Genomic DNA, 21020 nt, shown 5'->3' on the forward strand with positions numbered 1-21020 from the left:
CTAAACCTGCAATTGAAGAAAACGTATGTGGTTCAAACAGCTCTCAAGTGAAGGTCTCACTCCCTGCCCCTCCACCCAGCATAGCTATCAGAGCAGACCACTGTCCAGGAAGCCAAGGGATATATAGCAGGGCTCTACTAAATTCCTGTAACTTCCCCATGTCTAAAATGACATCAAGGGGCTGGAATGATAGCACAGTGGGTAGGGGTTTGCCTTGCACGTGGCCGACCTGGGTTCGATCTCCAGCATCCCATATGGTCCCCTGAGTACCGCCAGGAGTAATTCCTGAGTGCAGAGACAGGAGTAACCCCCTGTGCATCGCCGGGTGTGACCCAAAAAGAAAAAAAAAATAAGAAGACGACGACATCAACTCTCACCCAGCCTTTAGTTGGGCCCATCCTCTTGCTGAGCAGTTCAGGACAGAGGTTCATCAACCAGATGTTAATTTGATGACAGTGCCTTGATTAGGGCTCCTTATTGGACAAATTTAACAGCATGTGTGTTTCCACTGGTCAGCCCACATGGGCATCTCAAAATTAAACAAAAGTGAACGAAACCAACCACTTACTCAATGTCATAAGCCTGGAAGGTTTCTGAGAAGTCTTTAAATATGAGTTGCCTGGTCTAGTTTTAAAGATGGAAGTAAAGATGGAAGTAAGCTCAAAGGTTTAATCCGACTTTCCAAAGGCTGTGGCCCAAAAAATGACCATACTCCATACTCTTCACTAAATGACAGCCAACACAAAACCCAATGTTCAAGAAAAAATCATAAAATTTAAAAATTCTAGGGTCTTCCAAAGTTTAGTGTTTTAACGATTTTAAATTTTAAAAAGAGAAATCTGCGCAATGAGAAAAGCTGCTCAATTCACAGATACACTGAGGGTCTTTATTCTCAGATCTGACGCTGAATGGCATTTTGAAAATCAGAGGTCCTATCAGCTCCATTCTCTACAAGTATTCAGCTCCAAGATTACACCTTGTTCCCACCAACAAGATAAACGAACCAGACAGGAAAAAGATTAGGAGACACACTGAATATAAATGCAAAGAAAAAAATTACAAGCATTATCATCCCAGTTAACTTAAAGACAAAATTAATTTACAAGAGAAGTGAAGAACCTTATGATTTCAGTGAAAATTAGTGTCACCTGCGCCTTTTTTGGGCATGGGGTTTGGGCCCTCCCCTGGCAAGGTCTAATTGCCCAAGTATACCCACCCGAGGGTAAAGTTGGATTTGAAGATGCCGACAGAACCAAGTTAGCAAATTAGAAGTAGAAGCTGAGAAAAACAATTCTCTGCATCAGCAGACCAGTCTCATTTTATAAACGAGAAAAGTTAACTGGACAGAGTCACTAGCAAAGTTCAAATGGCTAGATCAGAAAGGTACATAAATCTAATTACAGTGCTACCTATAACTACACATATTCTTCTAAAACCCAGAACACCTTTAAATCCACTGATTTAAGAAAAACACAGGATGGGAGTTATGAGCAGCATAGCAGCGCACCTCACATTATTTCAGATATCGGATGTAAAAATTGGCCTCACAGATTTCACTGCTGAGCTCTGACATCTACCAAGTTTCCACTCATTTTTGGATACACAGCAGGAAGTATTTAGCTTGAAAAATGCGCATTCTTCAGCTTTTTCCTCTCCTATGCTTTCCTATTTTTCAAAATTTGATGAACACAGATTATTTTTAATGCAAATTATGTGAGACTGTATGCTCACCTTAATCACGCATTTTAGGAATAAACAAAAATCAATGGTATTTCAGTAACTCATAGTGTATTTATAAAATGAAAAGCTCTCTATCAAAATACACTTTTCACTGGGAAAAATAAATAAGACAAATGGATCTACACAAAGTAAAACTGGACTTTGGTAGATTTCAGTGTATGACAGTCCACAACAAGCATATCTGCCCTTATTCCCCCAGAGCTGTTCATCTTCCGAGTTAAAAGTTTAAAACATTTTTTAATTGAGATTATTAAGTTGACATTTGCTTCTCATTCCACATCATCTTCAGCCAAGCTCTGAGCACTGACAATTCTCTGGGAAAATAAAAAAGAAATTAGAAAAACTGATTACCAAAGGCATGTAATCAGGAGTCCAAATTCAACATAAAATTTGTTCCACATTCTACCCATATGACTGTACTTCCACTTCTAATTCTAGGAAGCATAACACTGCTGTATGGTAGTCAGTAAAAATTTATGACCTCATCACCCCCACATGTACGCTAATATACTTTCTGTGTTTTACGGATAATAAACCCATGCTCCATTCTCCTCAGCCTGGTCATTACACAAAGACATACGGATGGGCATGGGGGTAGGCTAGTAGTAACTAGAGCCCAGGGGTCACTCCCTCCAATACGTGGCCCAACAGGACAAGTTCACATTCAGTAGTTATTCATTCATCATTAAACTAATAATAAACTAACCATTAAATAACCATCAATAAAGTATTGAATTAATAACATATTAACACATTAATAAGTTAACAGATTCCCTGATACGCCTAATAAGCACTCCAATCTTTGCTCAGGGTTCTATCAGGAAACCTAGATGCCTCTTAATTTGGATGTTCAAATTATAAGCATTGTGTTTATCTTCTGGGTCTCTCACGACTTTATCATGTTTACAAGACTCATTTTAAATACAAATGTCCCTAAACTTCTCTCAGATTTCTTTCCGTTTCCTTCGCTTTTTGGTTCACATTAGGCAATGCTCAGGGGTTACTCCTGGCTCTGTACTCAGGAATCACTCCTGGCGGTGCTCAGGGGACCATACGGGATGCTGGGAATCACACCCGGGTCAGCCGTATGCGAGGCTAATGCCCTACCTGCTGTGCTATTGCTCCAGCCCCAACTTCTCTCAGATTCCACGCATCTTTACTTGTTACCTTCCATATACTTACCTGACTAATTGTTGGAAGCTTAGTCAGAAGCATCTGGAACACTGGTGGTGGAAGAGTTTGCTGTAGCACTTGCAGCAACTGCTGTGGCTGCCCACACACAGCAATGGCATTGGTCAGGTGGTCTACACCCTTCTCGTATTCACCTGAAAGATTTACAAGAAAAACCTCAATCTCAAAAGCTGTAGTACATCCATATGACCAATTATAAAGACATTGAGAATGAGTCATATTATATATACTTAATAGATACTTTAAGACTTATAATTTTTGAAGGTTTTATTTATTAGCTATGTGGTACCTGTTCACAGTTAATCTCATTTTTAACTCTAGAACTCTGTTCCGAGAACCTCAAAGAACTTTTCTGGACATGTCAGTTTATTTGTTTTGGGGCCACATCAGGTGGTACTCAGGAGTAACTCCTGGCTCTGCACTCAGTAATCACTCTTGGTGGGCTTGGGGAGACCATACGGGGTGCTGGGGATTGAACCCTGGTCAGCTGCATGCAAGGCAAGCACCCCACCCACGGTACTACTGCTACAGCTACCCTCAAAGAACTCTGTGCTTATTAACTATCCTTTTGTGTAATACTTTTCTGTGTAAGCAATCCTTCTGTTTCAGGGGCCATACCTGTGCTCAGGGAACCCACCCTGGGTCAGGCAGCACCTGCTGTACTATTTCTCTGACCCCAGGGCAACCCTTTAAAGGACCTAACAATATAGCACAACTGGAAAAGCACTTGTTCTTCATGACTGGTCGAATTTTTGTTTGCTTTTTTGGGTCACACCCAGCAATGCTCAGGGGTTCCTCCTGGAGGTGCTCAGGAGACCACATGGGATGCCAGGGACCATACCCGGGTCGGCTGCATGCAAGGCAAACAGCCAACCCACTGCACTATCGCTCTGGTTCGATTGATATGATTTTTACTATCATGCTGATTCTGAGTTAGGAACTAATAATGTTCTTAATTTATACCAGGACCCAAAAGTTTAGGAATTGCTGGGTCTGTTTGAGCAATACTAGGTGGTGATGGCAGACTGAAGATGGTGGCCTCTTGCACACAAAGGATGTGCTCTGACTATTAAGCAATCTCTCTCCTGTCCTAAACCTCTCAAGCTATGAAACCCAGGACCACTGCAGAATCTCTGCTTAAAAAGCATCAAACGTGCTCCCTCTCTTTATGGGAAGTCATACCATAAAGCAAATCAAGGATGCTGCAAAAGCAAATGGAAAAACAGAATGCATTCTGAGTCTTTACAAAAGCAACTAATGATGGTAGAAAATGACTTCAGACCTTCTCTATTCATTTCCTTTTTACCCCTTGTACGATTCAAGTGTCAATATTCTAGAACTCCAGCAAGTCTGAAGACATGCACTAAGTATGCTTTGGGAGGCAGGGAGGGTGTGTCTCAGCCATTTATTCCACAAGCTGCTGATAAGCATGGCATTGTGTCTTATTCCTAACATTCTTTCCAGGGTCTTCAATCTGATTTATGTCAATGTATTGATCTATTCAGCCAGTTTCTGAGTTTCTAGACACAATGATTGTTAAATGAATCACGCTGCTTATAAATGACTCCATGAAGGCCTGAAATCTCTTCTGAATCCAATCAGCACATCTTTTTTGTAGATCCAGCATTGCCTAATCATTTCCTAGACTCAGGACACATTCACTTACTAACACAACCTTAACTGCAGTCTACTACTCATCTTTAGCTCCTTGGAGGTGACAGCATCATTAATGGATTTCTAAGCATGTAATGAAATTAACTGGGTGTTGGGTAAGGCCAGTGGTGCTTGAGGTCCAGGAATCATTACCTCTACTACTTGTCTCAGTAGTACAAGTTCTGGTTCAACACCACACCAGAGATGTGGACTCCAGGCCAGCACAGGCACAGTTGGCAGAGCTGATGAAAACCAAATTCGGGAATTTGCATACGCTCCAGCCCTTTGAATTATCTCCCTGGGAAATAACAGACTAGCCTTCTGGGCTGGTGAACCCATTACATCCTATGAATTGTGGAGCTGGCACGCCCAAAAGGCATGAAAAAATCCCTCACACTTCACTATACTTTCCCCTATTCAGCTTTTCCAGCTGGCTAGTAATGATGGAAGTTGCAGTAAGTTTATAATAAACCAGTAAATCTAAAGTTCACATGAAGAATCCTGATTAAGAAGAACGGGACCAGGCTAGAGTGACAGTTCATTAGGTAGGGTGTTTGCTTTGTATGTGGCCGGCCTGGGTTTAGTCCCCAGCATCCCACATGGTTCCTTGAGACCCACCAGGAGTAATGATTCCTGAGTACAGAGCCAGGAATAAGCCCCGAGCATCACAGTTGCTGAAACAACAAAGACAACATAAGAATATGACCAGGAACTGGAGAGAGAGGACTCAAAGGGCTGGAGTGCCTGTGGGGGCCCAAGCTGGGAACAGATCCCAGGTACAGTCTGGTGTGTTCCAAAAGCCAAACAAACACAAAATTAACACAAAATTAAAAACAAAACAGAACAACAAAATTAAAGGCGAACTAGTATACACTGAGAATTGACTCCTATAAGAGTTTTTACCTGAGGAAATTTGAAGATTAAACTATTCAAACTAAAGGGAAAACTTATGACTACTAGGCTAGAGATGCAGCTCACAGAAACCACCATTCTCCTGATCACTACACCAAGAGAGTGAGTGACCCAAACACCTGCTCTCCGCCCTCCTTCCCAGTGACTTTTTTTCTTCCGCAAGAGTTGGGACTCTATCAAAAAGTTCCACATTCGCTCCAGTGACCTGGAAATCAAAACGTTGTTCTTCACTGAACTCTAGGTAATTTGCATGGGTGCCTAGAGATACTAATTCTGCTAATGCAGACATATACATACAGGTGTTCTAAGACACTGCCTAATTCTAAACACTAGAAAACAGCCATTAATGAACAACCATAGCAATTCAGTACAGGCACAATTATTTCCTCTCTGCACCTGCAGACTTAGAATCACCCATATATCCCGAGATCAAGAGTATAAACCCTCTTCTGACTGTGGCCTACCTCTGACCTCATTTCCTCTGTTGCGCCCTGTCTCACTGTATACCCTCCACCTATGTGAATTTTGCCTCTTGGGATATATCCCTCTTGGAATAGCCTGGGGGTGCACAGAAGGAATATGCTTTCATAAGACCTCTAGATTAACCGCCCAAATTGGCGAGGCTTCTGCTTGACTTATTCTGATGTTGACCTTTCCCCTAATTCTAACCAGAAGGCAACATGACAGCTGAGTTGAATAACCCTGAGCATGCTGGGATGCCCCGTAGAACGTGTTATGCTAGGGGAAACGCCTTCCCTGTTCTTAAACTCTCCTACTCACAATCCCCCACCCCCCTACGATGCATAACCATCCTTAAATTGAAGAGTGATGGCAATACTGCATAAACAGGATGTTATGCTACTTTAATAACTTTGCCCTCCCTCCCCCCAAAAATCCAAAGTTATAAAAATAACATAATGACCTGTGTAAGAATTTAAGAACTTCATCACTATAATTAAACCTCCCATTTTCTTCATTTATGTTTCTTGTTTGTTTGGGGCCACACCCTGCAGTGCTCAGGATTTACTCTTGACTCTGCCCTGAGGAATCATTTCCTGGCAGGGCTTATGGGGACCTATGTGGTACCTGAGATAAATCCTGTTTGCTGCCACATGCCAGGCAAGCACCCTACCCACTGTATTATTGTTCCAGTCCCCCACTTTCCTCATTTGCATGGAGGAAAAGCCACATAATTGTACTAGTAAGAAAATTCTTGTTTTTTTTTTGGGGGGGGGTGTCACACCCGGCAATTCTCAGGGGTCACTTCTGTGCTCAGGGGACCATATGGGATGTTGGGGATCGAACCTGGGTCGACCACAGGCAAGGTAAATACCCACCCCGCTGGACAATCACTCCAGCCCCTATTTTTATTAATGAATAAGTTTAATTTACCATCAAAGTAACAATTACGTCTTCAAAAACATTTCTTGGAAAAGGGGAGACATGATAAAGATGGTAGCAATCATCTAAATCTTAAAGAAGAAAAAAATTTTCATCCAAAGGAAACAAAAACCCAAATGCTCTAAATCATGGAGTACAACATTGTCTAACTCTGTAATGATTGCAATGAAAATTAGGTGTTAAAGAAATTAAGCTTTGTCCTAGAAATCACTGTTAATGATTCTTCAAAGCTGTTTTGAGATAAATGCTAATTTGATATAAAATAATTCAGACTTCAAATTATTTCTCTCCCCCTACCTTCTCCCTATCATTAGGATCCTTCAGTAAAACTTTACCTGCAAATCCATCCCCCTATTTTTGCTGTTTTGGGGTCACACCAAACTAGGGTGTTGGCCACTGTAGCCGCATGCAAGGCCAACTACCTTCCAGCCATGATGCGACCATTTACATTATTTTTTTTTTTGCTTTTTGGATCACACCCGGAGATGCACAGGGACTACTCCTGGCTCTGCACTCAGTATTACTTCTGACGCAGGGGAACATATGGGAAACTGGGAATCGAATCTGGGTTGGCTGCGTGCAAGGCAAATGCCCTACGCGCTATACTATTGCTCCAGCCCCATGACCATTTTAACAAACACAAACCCCAGAGTTAAACCTGCCCCAGCAATGCTTTTTTTTTCTTCTCTTTTTTTCAAAGAGACCAACTCTGCAGTGCTCAGTATCTATCAAGGTTCAGGGAACCATGTGGTGCTAGGGATCAGACCAGGACCTATGCTATGTGAAACATATATTCCATCCCTTTCAGCTATGTCCTCAGCCCAATGGGACCCTTTTACTTTGAATATAAAATCAAATGAGACAGCACAGGAGGTAAAATGCTTGTCTTGCATGCAGTTGATCCTGTTCAATCCCCTGCGCCTCATATGGGTCCTGCAGGACTGTGAGGGTTACTCCCAAGCACAGAATCAATAATACCCCCTGAGCACTACATACAGCAGAGAGCCCAGTGGCCACCCTTTCCCACAAAGAACTCTTAATGGCTGGAGAGCTCAAAGGTTGGAGTGCATGCTCGGCATTTGGGAGCCCTCTCACAGCAAAATAAAAACAAGAAACCTTGGGGCTGGAGCACAGTGGGTAGGGTGTCTGCCTTGTACGCTGACCCGGGTTCAAATCCCAGCATCCCACATGGTCCCCTGAGCATCGCCAGGAGTAACCCAAAAACAAAACAAAACAGAACAAGAAACCTTGAGCATAAAGCTGAATTCTAGATCAGATTAAACCACTAACTCTGAACCAGGTATATGACCATGGTCAAGTAAAGAGAAATCATAGTGACTATAAGCCATTTCTTCCTATAAACACCAAGACAGCCGGACGTTGAGAAAACAGGACCACTGTAATAGGATGGAATGTACGGTGTTTGCCTTGCAAGTGGCCCACCCCTGGCATTTCAAATGCTCCCCTGAGCACTGCCAGGTGTGGTATCCCCAACTCACCACCCCAGAAAGTGTCAAGAAAGTCTAATACTCCTTGGGCACTGGAGAAATAGTATAGCGGGTAGGGCACTTGCCTTTGCGCAAAGCAAACCTGGGGTTCAATCCCCGGTACCTTATATAGGTCCGTAAGCCCCACCAGGATTGATCTCTGAGCACATTCAGGTGTGACCCGAAAACTAAAACAAAAAGTTTAATCTCCCAAACCCTAGCTCCTGAAACCAGGACCCCCATAGGAGTTGCCCAACAGTTGAAAAATTTGCTGTAGACCCCCCAGTGAACAGAAAACTAGAAGTAGCCTTCAAGCATCACAGGTTATTGCCACCTCCCAACCAAAAAAAATTGTTTAAATTTCTTAATGATTAGGCTGGAGCCATAATATAGCGGGAAAGGTGTCTGCCTCAAACGTGGCTGACCAGGGCACAAACACCCCCAGCACCCCGTGAGACCCCCAAGCACTGCCCAGGGTGATCGCTCAGCGCAGACTCAGGAGAAGCCCTGAGCACCACTGAGCATGGTCCTAAAAACAATGAATAGATGAATAAATCCCCTAAGGTTTCCTATTTTACACATCTATAAACGAGGTCATGTGTCAGCAGAAAAGTACTCTAAATTAGCCCAAAGTAACCCAATTTTATTTTCTCTCCAAATCAACAGACCATAAACTGATTCAAAATAAAATATGAAAAAATGATATACTCCTTAGAAATTATTGGAGAAAAAGAATTTTTGTATTATATGAAAACTTCTCTTGAAATATTTAGAATACCTCTTATAAAAAAAAAAACACATGCATTAGTGTGAAGAATACTATAGTTTTCCTTGTCCTGCAAAGATTATTACCTTGTGCTAGTAACTCTTCACCAAGCTGTATTTCTTCAAGGAAGAATTTTTGAACAGCCTCAGCATCTTTAAGGTCAGGTAACTGGAAAAAGAACATTAGAGAATTGGTGCCAAAATTATGAGAATATAAGCAATGATGCCTCTAAGCAAGCAAAACAAAATAAATAAATAAAGCTGAATAGCTCTTTCTTAAAAACAGATTCTTTAAGAACATGCACAAGATTTAGTTCAATATTCACATTTAAATAAGTTCAAGGGAAAATATACTTGCAAATAAAAGCATTATTTGAGCAGTTCTTAAAAATATGAGGCAGGGGCTGGTAGAAAGTACAGCGGGTAGGGAGGGCACTTGCCTTGCATGCAGCCAACCAGAGTATGAACACTGGCACCACTTACGGTGATATCTGAGCACAGAGCCAGAAAAAGTCCTGAGCACAACCGGGTGTGGCTCTCAAATCCCCCCAAAAACTGAACGTAACAAAAACCCATAAACAAAAAACTGAAAATAGAACAGTTAAGAGTATAAATATGTCAAGCATACGAGACATTATTTTACTATTTTTCAAATTTTATTGCCATTTAATTTGAGTCTCAAACCAATATTTTGTGTAGATTTTTCATTTATCTAAAGAGATCAGTTGGGGGCTGGAGAAAGTACAGTGGGCAGGGTGCTTGCCTTGCATGTAGCAAATCTGGGTTCAATATTCCCAGCATCTCTTATTGTTCTCTGAGCCCTGCCAGGAGTAATTCCTGAGTAAGTCAGGAGTAAGTGGGTCCTGAGCACCCACTTGTAGCCACAAACTCCCCCACTAAAAAAAAAAAAAATCAAAGATCAAGTCATTTTTGCTTTGGGGGGGAGGGCTCATTCAATTAGTACTCAGAAGGGGCCAGGGACCAATCTGATCTTAGACAACCACGCTGGTCACAGTGCCAAGGCCAGGCTATGCTACTCCAGACTGGGAAGAGCAGTGCTGGGTGGCACATCTATTACCAGAATGAATGGCTATGGTAAAATATAATGCTACCAGCTAGCTATATAGAACTCAGCTCTTAAAAAGGAAAAAAAAAAAAAGCCAGAGCCCAAAGAAATAGTACTGGCATTAAGGCAAACGTCTTGTAGTAACACTGATCCCGTCTCAAACACACAAGGGTCCTGAGCATCACCAGATATGGCCTGGAGGTCCAAGCACCAAGAGGGATGAGGTGGGGTGGGGATGGGGGGGTGGAGGTGCTGGGTAATCCCCTGGCACCAGAGCCAAGCAGCACCATATTTTGAGCCCTCACATTGACCTTCCAGACCAAGCAGGCCAAAAAGTTCCCTGAAAAAAGACCAGGGCCTCCTAAGCACTGCTTGGGAGACCTTTCCACCTCCAAAGTTAAGCCAAAGGAGCGAGAGTGATAGTACAGCAGAGAGGGTGTTTGTCTTGCACGTGGCCAACCAGGGTTCAGTTCCTAGCATCATATATATATGATCTCCGGGACTGAGATCTCCAAGCCTGCTTGGATCGGGACTGGGCCTCCTTCACCCATATCCCCCATCTTCCAGTTCGTAGGAGTGACACCCACCCACTGCTCCCGGCGCCAGGCAATCCCATTAAGGGCCAAGACCCAGAGACTATAAAACCTAACTCCCGGAAGCACGCGGCCTCAAATGCAGCCACGCGACATTGTATTATCTAGTTCTTACTCTGGAGCCCGGCAGGCTACCGCAAGCATCTTGCCTGCATGGCAAAGTCTGGCAAACTCCCCGTGGCGTACTCAATATGCCAAAAACCTGTAACAATAATGGGTCTCATTTTCCTGACCCTGAAAGATTCTTGAATATGCACTTTCTAAAATCTCAAGGGCTAGGATGAAGGAGACGTTACTGGTGCCTGCTCGAGGAAGTTGATGAACAACAGGATGATCATGATCATTACACACACACACACACACACACACACACACACACACAGAGTCCCCTGAGAAGCGCCAGGATTCCTGAGCACTGCTGGATGTGTCCCAATGACCAAGTAAGCCAAGTAAGTAACCAAGTAAGCTAGGCAAAACATTCAATAGATGTGACTGAATGCTTAGTTTAAGTGTGTGTGTGGATGAAGATTTTGATTTATGGCATTTCAGGGTCATGAAACAAAATGCACAGGGGGTGAGGGGTGGTGGTGGCGGGGTGTGTGTGTGTGTGTGTGTGTGCGCGCGCGCGCGCGCGTGTGTGTGTGTGTGTGTGTGTGTGTGTGTGTGTCTGGTCCCCACATTTGCTCTAGCACTCCAGAGTCCCCAGAGCATAGTACTAACAGGTACAGTCACAAACAAAAAATAAGACACATTTTAAAATAAGGTGCTTGCCAAACATGATTGCCACCCAATGCCTCTTTTGCAGAGCACAACACCCAAAAGGAGAGAGAGAACAAAAGGGAACGCCCTGCCACAGAGGCAGGGTGGGATGGGGGGACAGGGGGTGGGAGGGATACTGGGACCCGTGGTGGTGAATGGGCACTGGTGGAGGGATGGGTATTTGATCATTGTATAACTGAAACCCAAGTACAAAAATTTGTAAGTCTACAACTGTACCTCATGGTGTTTCACTAATAAAAATTTAAAAAAAAATTTTTTTTTAAATAAAATAAGGTGCTTGGGCCCAAGTGATGATACAATGGGTAGAGCATGACTGGGTTGAAATCTGGCATCCACTATGGCACCCTGCACCACCAGGAGTAATTCCTCAGTGCAGAGCCAGGAATAATCCCTGAGCACTGCCAGGTATGGTGCCAAAAAAACAGTATTTTTTTTTAATTAAAACATAAAATAAGCCTATTTTATAATTTCTAATAAAATTTAGTCCTATTTTAATGTAACATTTTTGGTTATTAACTCATTACCCAACATAGAAGAGCAAATTTCTGAAAATGAGGTATCTTTCATTTATTGCCCCGTAAAGACAAGAATTTTATCATACCATAATCTAAAAATACACACTGGGGGAGCAGAGAGATAGCACAGGGATGAAGGCACCTGGCCTTACAATGCAGCTGACCCTACTTAGCTCTCTGAACACCACTGGATATAGACCAAAACAAAAACAGTAATAATAGATTTAAAGTACACACTGTCGCACCTCTATTTTTAGCGTAAGAAAGAAAAGGCTATGAAAAAATAAAAAACACTGCTAATGTTTTAGAAAGATATGGACCTAAGAGACCAAACCGTGGGCCTCCTTCCAGTTTAACTTCATCGTAATACATCCTGCCAGTAAGCGTGTGTTGCTTTACTCATCAACTATTTCAAAATAACGTAACTTGTTTAATTTTTGTATTTATTCTGTATTTTTTTTCCTTGCCTCAACTTCCATAACAAAGAACCACTTTTGCTCCAGGAGCAGAAATCCTGGGAATCCAAATAATGAAACCATTTCAATTAAAAAGTTATATGCACAATGGTAACATTTACTTACTTATTTACTTACACCATGTCACAGAATATTTTTAAATCAAGCAGATAAACCTATGCAGTCATTAAAAATAATCATGAACACAGGATCTATAAAAAGAAAAAAATGAGTAAAAAGATTTATATCTAAGTTTATATAATACAACGACCAAAAAAAAAGTGCCAGCAGGCCCAGGGATGGCTCAGAGCAGGCCTGAGGCCATAGGCTCAATTCTTGGCACCTAACCCACATGCAGCGTGCAATCCCAGCACTGCTGTGCGCGATCCCCAGCACCACACAGAAGGTATGTGATCTGTGATTGCAGCCAACTGTGTATAAAGCACAACTAACTGGGACTCCCCTCAAGCACCACATCCAAGTGTGTGAACGGTCACCATCACAACCTCTACAGAGCGGGGTGGAGGGTGTTTATAGGTTGGAAGGTGGGATTCCAGATCAGTGGGTGTATACGTGAATACCATTACAGCTTCTGAAATTATGATAATGTGGTTCTTTGGAAGGAAGTTGGAGAAAGGAAAATTCAACCCTTTATCGCCCCTTAATTACTGCTCATACAGTAAATGACCTGCTGCTCATGTAACAAAGAGAAAAATGGAAGACGAGATAAATCTCCGAGTACAATGAGTTAATCATTCTTGAACAAATTATAAAGTAGCAAGATCTGATATAAACTAATTTTCTCAAAATTCACATTTGAAGTTAATTTTAATACAAGTTCTATAAAATATGTAATATAATCTAAACAAAAACAGATTACCTTAGAAAGTCCAGCTCTCTCCTTAGCAAGCTTTTGTTTCTTTCTTCCTGTAAGAAATGGAATATTTTCATTTTATCATTATTTAGAAGAGAATTAAAGGCAGCTAGCTGCAGTGACAGTCCTATTTGCAAAACATCGCAGACTACTGGACTCTCTGCTCTTCTCGGGCAATCTGTCAGGGTCACATGAATCACTGTAGACAATGAGTTACAGGCAACAGTTCTTGGCCACTTTTCCCTCCTACTGGAGCACCAGCACCTGCAATTCACATGATGGAATCTGTTCCAACAGCTGGGTCTCTTGTGAAACAAAATGACCCTAAGCTTCCCCTCTTTCCCTTACACAGGACAGACCCATACAAGAAGTAAATCACTGCTGGGTTTATTACCACAACAAATATAACAGTGGGGGGGGGGGGGGGAAGTATGGGAGGAACTACCTATCTACATCCAAGCAGTGCTCAGGGGCTATAACTGGTTTGTAGTTGGAAGTACAGGGTACCAGAGATTAAGCCCAGAACCCCTGAAGGCAGGGCAGAGCACACCCTTCAGCCATCTGAGCTCTCTTTCTAGAACCAAAAGATTCCATCTTTATTAAATGTTAAAAACTAGCTGGCATTCTTAAGAGTAGAAAAGAAACAAGAGAAAGTGTCCTCCGCAGCCCCCCTCTCAAAAGGAAAGAATACTCAGAAACGCACTGCTTTAGGGCTGGAGGGACAGGTAGAGCACTTGCCTTGCAAGTGGCAGGCCCAGGTTCCATCCTCAGCATACCATATTGTCCTCTGAGCAACGCCAGAAGTCCTGGACACCACAGGATGTGGCCCCAAAGCAAAATGAACAAAACAAAATAGAAGTACACCACTTCATGAACTAGTTTCTGGCTAACTAAGGAAAAAAAAAATTAAGCACATGCCTGGTTATTAAAAACCGATGGGGGCAGGGCTGGAGCAATAATACAGCGGGTAAGGCATTTGCCTTGCACAGGACTGACCCAGGTTGGATTCCCAGGGTCCCATATGGTCCCCTGAGCACCACCAGGAGTAATTCCTGAGTACATGAGCCAGGAGTAATCCAAAAAGAAAAAAACTTTAAAAACACCGATGGGGATGGTGGAGCAATAGCACAGAGGGTAGGGCATTTGTCTTGCACACAGCCAACCCAGGTTCAATTCCCAGCATCCCATATGGTCCCCTGAGCAACGCCAAGAGTAACTCCCGTGCATTGCTGGGTGTGATCCAAAAAGCAAATAACATTGCCAGGAGTGATTCATGAGTGCAGAGCGAGGAGAGTAACCCCTGAGCATTGCCAGGTGTGACCCAAAAAGCCACAAAAAAAGGGGGGGGGATAAAAATCGATGACTAACCAAGTGATACAGGAAAGAACAGTAAAAGTCTAATACCGATTACTTGAGCAATCTCTGCAAATCTCCCATCTCACCAAAGATAATACATGCTTAATTTCATTATGGAAAATAAAAAGCCATAAAACAAGAAAATGTCCTCTGAAAATCTTAAAGCATTCTACAAATACAGGACCTCATATAACTGTTACAGGTGGAGGGTGCAGTACTAGACTAAGCCACAGTGCTTGAAAAAACAAAAAATTTTACAAGGCTGGAGCAATAGGTCAGGATTTAGGGGCTTGCCTTGCACCCAACCAACCCTGAGTAGACCCCTGCCACCACCAGGAGTAATCCCTAAAACCAGAGCCAGGACTAAACCCTAAGCACCACAAATAAATCGATTCTGGCTTTCATAAGACATTTAATCTGTTACATTAGTTATGTTTCTCTCCAAGTCTCAATTCTTTGTACACTATTAGATTATTAGAATGTTATCATTTAGCATCTCTGATAAAAGGACAGATGGTAACAAACTGAAAAACCAAGCAGCATGAACTGAAACACGAAACAAAAGCTAGCCTTGTTTCTCTATTTGCTAGAAAAGAATTCAAAACGTGGCTATGTAAAACTATCACACAAGGTTTGTCTCCTTTAAAAAATACATGTGAAAGGCAAAAGGGACAGCACTTGACCTGCATGCAGGAGAACCCAGTTAGATCCCTGAGTACGGCTGAATGTAGACCCAAAACCAATATCATAAATGAAATTTAAAAACCAAGACTGGAGGTAGTCCAGTGGGTAATGCACCACCACATACGAACCCCAGAGCACTGCCAAGGGTTGAGCAGAGAGCCAGGGAAAGGAAAATTCCTGGGCAGCATCACAATTGTAGCCTTAAACAAACAACAAAATAGAGAACAAGTCAAAATGATTGACATGAGATAGTCATTTTTTTCCTTGGTGAAAAATGAGTTTTAAGGATCCGGAGTGATGGTACAGCAGGAAGGGCATTTGCCTTGCACGCGTCCAACCCAGGTTCGATCCCCGATATCCCATGTGGTCCCCCCCCAAGCACCACCAGGAGTCAGTCTTTAATGCAGAGCCAGGAGTAACCCTTGAGCATTGCTGGGTGCGACCCAAAAAGCCAAATAAATAAATAATTAAAAAGAAAACTAGCTTTAATTGAAACTTATTTAGAAAGATGTGAGTGAGGGGAGAAAGATGTGTGTGTGTTCAAGAAGAGATACAGGCCTCTCCAGAGTGGAAATAGGCACGCAAAGAAACAGATAAGCATGATCTGTTCAAGACACAACAGGGACTTAAAGAATAATCCAAGGAATAGTCATTTCATCACTTGCAAATATTACACTGAAATTAAATTACAAAAATAAATGCAGACCATCTTCAAGTTTCTTTGGGGGTGGCGGTGGTGCCCAGGAGAAACAGGTGGTGCTGGGGATCAGACAACCACAAGCAAAGCAAATACTTTGTCTCTTGTACTATTTCTCCCACTGAACTTTTTTTTTTCTTTTTGGGTCACACCCGGCAATGCACAGCAGTTACTCCTGGCTTTGCACTCAGAATTACTTCTGTTAGTGCTCAGGGGACCATAGGAGGTGCTGGGAATCGAACCCAAGTCGGCCACGTGCAAGGTAAAAGCCCTACCCACTGTATTATTGCTCCAGCCCCCACTGAACTCTTAAGTTCTCAAAACCAGCTAATAACACGATTAGTATCATTATTTCTGGTTTTTTTTTATTTTGGGGGAGGGGAGCCCACACCCAGTATGTTCAGGGTTTACTCCTGGCAGTGTACTCATGGATCATTCCTGGCAGGCTCTGGGGACAACATGGTGTGTCGGGCGGGGTATGGAAACCAAGTAGGTCGTTTGAAAGGCATGCACGCTGCACACTTTTACCAAATTACCTTTATTTTTATTTATTTTTTGCTTTTTGGGTCATACCAGGCAGTGCTGGGGAGACCATATGGGATGCCAGGGATCGCTGTGTGCACGGCAAGCGCACAAGCCGCTGTGCTATTGACCCAACCCCCAAGATTACCTTTAAATGGACTGATAAATCATTCTGAATAAGGGTGTGTGTGTGTGGGGGGGGGGGGTGCTTGGGGTCCTGGTGCCACTCCTGTGATCCTTGGCCTGTACCTAGGCCCAGTTATCGAACCTACAGAGCATGCACCGTTCGCCCTTGCACCCTTACCCACGGTTCTATCCTCCCAGTTCCCCATTTTTAAAGTCTTATTTGTTAAAGTATCAGATAATCAGGCTTTACGACCTCCGGACAAACATTCCCTTCCTTATGTTTTCAACAATAGGGCTGCAGTGTTTCTCCCCTGTCCAGTTCTCTGCCTAACCCAACACAGCCTCGGGGGTCCCAAGCACAAGCCAATATACGTGATTAAAAGGATGAACCCCACCTCCCCAGTCTACGGTTATTATATATATATTATTATATATATATAGCACAGCGGTAGGGCGTTCGCCTTACAAGCGGCCAACATGGCCGACCCGAGTTCGATTCCTCCGCCCCTCTCGAAGAGCCTGGCAAGCTACCGAGAGTATTCGATATGCCAAACACAGTAACAACAAAGTCTCCAATGGAGATGTTACTGGGCCCGCTCGAGCAAATCAATGATCAACGGGAGGGCCTTTACCTTTACCTTTTACCTATATATATATATTTACACACACACATATATTGCCCGACAATGCACAGGGGTTACTCCTGGATCTGCACTCAGGAATTACTCCCGGTCCTGGCGGTGCTCAGGGAACCATATGGGATGCTGGGAATTGAACCTGGGTCGGACCGCGTGCAAAACAAAAGCCCTATCCACTGTGCTATTGCTCCAGTCCCAGGGTTACCCTCTTTTTTAACAGGGCTATACATCTGCAAGACCACCCGCAACTATTTTATGAAAACTGCAGGATTACCCAATTTCAATGGGAAGCATTTATGGAGCCCGTCGTGTCTCAGGAATAGAGATGGAGGGCTCCAAAGTCCCTTCGCAAAACCAATCCGAGGCACGTGGCTTTTTACACTGCACAGTTTGGGAAAAAGAAAAAAATACTCGCGTGGAGACTGCCGACCTGAATCCAAAAACTATTCTTTCCACGAATCAACCGTACCTTCGGTTGTGCATTTTTACACAGCTCGGCTTTGCTCCGCACACAGGCGGGCGCTCGGACGCGGCATCGGAGGTGGCGGGCGCGATCCGCGCACGTGGCCACCCCACCCCTCAACTACTTCCAGACCTTCGGCGGTCACAGGACCCTCGCTTCCTGGACTGTCCCGCCGGGAACTTTTCACCGAGCCAGCAAAAGCTGCGAAAACTATCCCAGCAGTCAAATCGCTGTAATGGTGGGCGAGCGCGTGTGCTCCCCAAATCCCAAATGCCAGAAGGGTTCTGGTGACCACGACTTCCCCACTTGCAAACTTAAAAAAAAAAAAATGCTGATGTCGCAGGTATGAAATAAGGCCGCGCCACAGGAGGGGCGCAAGCCCTTTGGACTCCCCTGCAGTTTCTATCGCATTCACTCATATCCTGGAGGCGATGGGAGCTCCGCCCCCAGGAGGGTTTAAGAATGCGCGACACGCTGGCTTTGGCGCACTTGGGCAAGGCACGACTTTCTTTTCTTTCCTTTTTTTTCTCTCTTGGGGTCACACCCGACGATGCACAGGAGTTACTCCTGGCTCATGCACGCAGGAATTAACTCCTGGCGGTTAATAACTCCTCGGGGGACCATCTGGGATGCTGGGAATCGAACCCGGGTCGCCCGCATGCAAGGCAAACGCCCTCCTCGCTGTGCTATCGCGCCAGCCCCCGGGAACGGCTCTCGAATTACGAGCACGAAGTTACAGGGCAGCGCCCAGCCGCTCTCCCGGGGCAGGGACGCAGCTACTGCCCCATCTCAGTCTAACGACGAGCCGAGAGTGCAATTTGCAACGGCACCCAGAGGGGGAAGAAACAAAAAAATGGGGGGGAAAAAAAAAAGCCCGGTCTTCCAAGATGGAGGGGAGCCTGGGGCACGCGTGCTCCCGCGCCGCCAGGCCAGCCACCCCCACCCCGGCGCGGGCGCGCACTCACGTTCTCGCAGTCGGTTCTTGAAGTTGGGGTCACTCCGTCTCTTGCGGTCGAAGTAAATGCAGTAGCCGATGAAAAGGGCCCCGCAGACGCCGGCGGCGATGGCGCTGTTCCGGCCGACCATCTTCCGATCCCGGAGTGGGCTTGTGGCGGCCGCCGACCCGCTCAGACGCTCTTGGCCGCGAACCCGCAGAGCGGACGGAGCCGCCCAGACCCGACGCCCACCGCGAGGGACGCGGAAAGGCCGAGCTCACGCCACTTCCGGCCCTAAGCGTCTGAGGCCCCCAGGGGCGTCCGCGGCAGTGCCTGAACGGGCGCGGTCGCACCGCTTCTGCGCCTGCGCAAGGGTCCCCTCCTTTTCCCGCACCCCCCCTTACCAGCCTGACGTCTCTCCCATCCCACCCCCATTGCTAATGCCGTCCTACTCTGACGCCGGCGTTCCCGTGGGGGGAGGGGGTCCAGGTTTTCTAAGTGACAATTAAAAGCCGAGGGGGTGGGTGTCCGTCGCGCACAAAGTCTAGGTTTTTAGCTGACAGCGTTGCTCGTGTCAGGGGTGCAAGGTGTTCAGGAATGTTTCAACGGACTCTCCTAGTGCACCGGGGAGCTGGGACACTGAATTTCATGAGTTTTCAAAGTGCCGGCTCAGCCGTTTGTGCAACAGCATTACACTCAAGTGATTCGATTGAAAAAGGATGTTGGGGCGGACCGCTAGCACAGCGGGTCGGGTGGTTGCCTTGCACGCGGCCGACCTGGGTTCGATTCCCAGCATCCCCATGTGGTCCTCTGAGAACCGCCAGGAGTAGCTCCTGTGCAACGCCGGGTGTGACCCAAAAAAATGAACAACAAAAAAGAATGTTGCAGGGGCCAAAGAGATAGTTCAATGGGCTGAGCGCATACTTTGCTCGCAGGAGGTCTGGTGGATCCCCGCATATTTTTGGTTTTTTCGGCCACACACGTGGCAGTGTTCAGGGCTTACTCCTGGTTCTACATTTCTGGAGGGCAGATCAAATCTAGGTCAGCTGAGTCCAAGGCAAGCACCCTACCTGAGCCCTGTTGTTCCAGCCAGACCTATGGCACCACCAGGAGTGACCCTTGCTCCTCCCACCCCCCAAAGCGGGAGTGGGTTGGAGCACCAATAGAAGTGTTCCCAAAGCAAAAAAAAAAAAAAAAAAAAAAAAAAATTAGGATGCTACAATATAGTCATATCAGGAGAGGAGAAAATTATGATTTTTGTTTTGTTTGAGGGTCACACCCAGCAATGCTCAGGGTTAACGTCTGACTCTGAGCTCAGGAATTACTCCTGACTGTACTCAGGAGTATGGAATGTCAAGGATTGAACGCAGGTTGGCTGTGTGCAAGATGTGCAGAGTGTGCAGGCCCTACCCACTCTGATCTCAAGGAGCAGAAAAAACTAAATGGAGAATCCTTTATTTTTATTTATTTATTTCACGATCACAATCATCCTGTTGTTCGTCGATGGCCTCGAGCAGACCCCAGTAACATCTCCTTCGTCCTAGCCCTGAGATTTTAAAAAGTGCCATATTCAAGGCTATTTCAGGGTTAGGAGAATGAGACCCATCATTGTTACTGGTGTTTGGCATATTGGGTACGCCACGGGGAGTTTGCCAGACTCTGCTGTGTGGGCAGGTTACATTCGGTAGCCTGCCAGGTTGTCCAAAGTAGGAATGAGATAATAAGATGTCCCGCAGCCGCGAATGCAGCAGCACACTTCTGGGAGCTGGGTTTTATAGTCTCTGGGTCTTGGCCATTGATGGGATTACATGGCGCCCAGGGAGGTTAGTGGGTGTGACCCCTGACTACTGGAAGATGGAGGGTCTGGGTGGAGGATGCTCAGCCCCGATCCAAGCAGGCTTGGAGATCTCAACCCCGGGACCCACATGCCTTTGTTCCTCTGCCGGTATCTTCATGCGTGTGGGGTCTGGTCTCAGCATGGTTGTGGCTGGTTCTGGAGATCTTCGGCTGCAGGATATCTGCTCAGGGTGGGGAGGGAAACTCAACCCGCCCCCCTCCAAGGGGCCCCAGCGAGGACAGCCAGACGCGGGGGCAGGAGTCTCTGCTGTTTTATTCTGGGAGCTGGGTTTTTTTATTTATTTATTTTTGGCTCTTTGGGTCACACCCG

The 21020-nt window shown here is 45.0% G+C and overlaps 1 protein-coding gene and 1 non-coding gene across 2 annotated transcripts; both read right to left on the bottom strand.

The window, feature by feature from the left end:
• Nucleotides 1–873: 873 nt before the first annotated feature.
• Nucleotides 874–19150, bottom strand: TOMM20 (translocase of outer mitochondrial membrane 20). The gene is made up of 5 exons (XM_056113612.1): nucleotides 18884–19150; nucleotides 13439–13485; nucleotides 9237–9318; nucleotides 2923–3065; nucleotides 874–2054 (listed from the first exon to the last, which is right to left on the bottom strand). The coding sequence occupies exons 1-5, from the start codon at nucleotides 19002–19004 to the stop codon at nucleotides 2010–2012; spliced, it is 438 nt and encodes a 145-aa protein (XP_055969587.1). The 5' UTR covers nucleotides 19005–19150; the 3' UTR covers nucleotides 874–2009.
• LOC130023048 (small nucleolar RNA SNORA14) lies at nucleotides 18251–18386 on the bottom strand. The gene has a single exon (XR_008792367.1). It is a non-coding gene; the product is annotated as a small nucleolar RNA SNORA14 (small nucleolar RNA).
• Nucleotides 19151–21020: the final 1870 nt, after the last annotated feature.

This window comes from Sorex fumeus, unplaced genomic scaffold, assembly GCF_029834395.1.
Source record: "Sorex fumeus unplaced genomic scaffold, SorFum_2.1 ptg000021l, whole genome shotgun sequence".
Lineage (NCBI taxonomy): Eukaryota > Metazoa > Chordata > Mammalia > Eulipotyphla > Soricidae > Sorex > Sorex fumeus.

Excerpts from the sequence above, each read along its gene's own strand:
- TOMM20 (XM_056113612.1), bottom strand. The coding sequence starts at position 19,004 with ATGGTCGGCCGGAACAGCGCCATCGCCGCCGGCGTCTGCGGGGCCCTT. Across the intron at positions 13,486-18,883 it reads CAAGAACCGACTGCGAGAAC|GAAGAAAGAAACAAAAGCTT; the intron begins GTGAGTGCGCGC and ends CATTTCTTACAG. Across the intron at positions 2,055-2,922 it reads AGCTTCCAACAATTAGTCAG|AGAATTGTCAGTGCTCAGAG; the intron begins GTAAGTATATGG and ends TTATTTTCCCAG.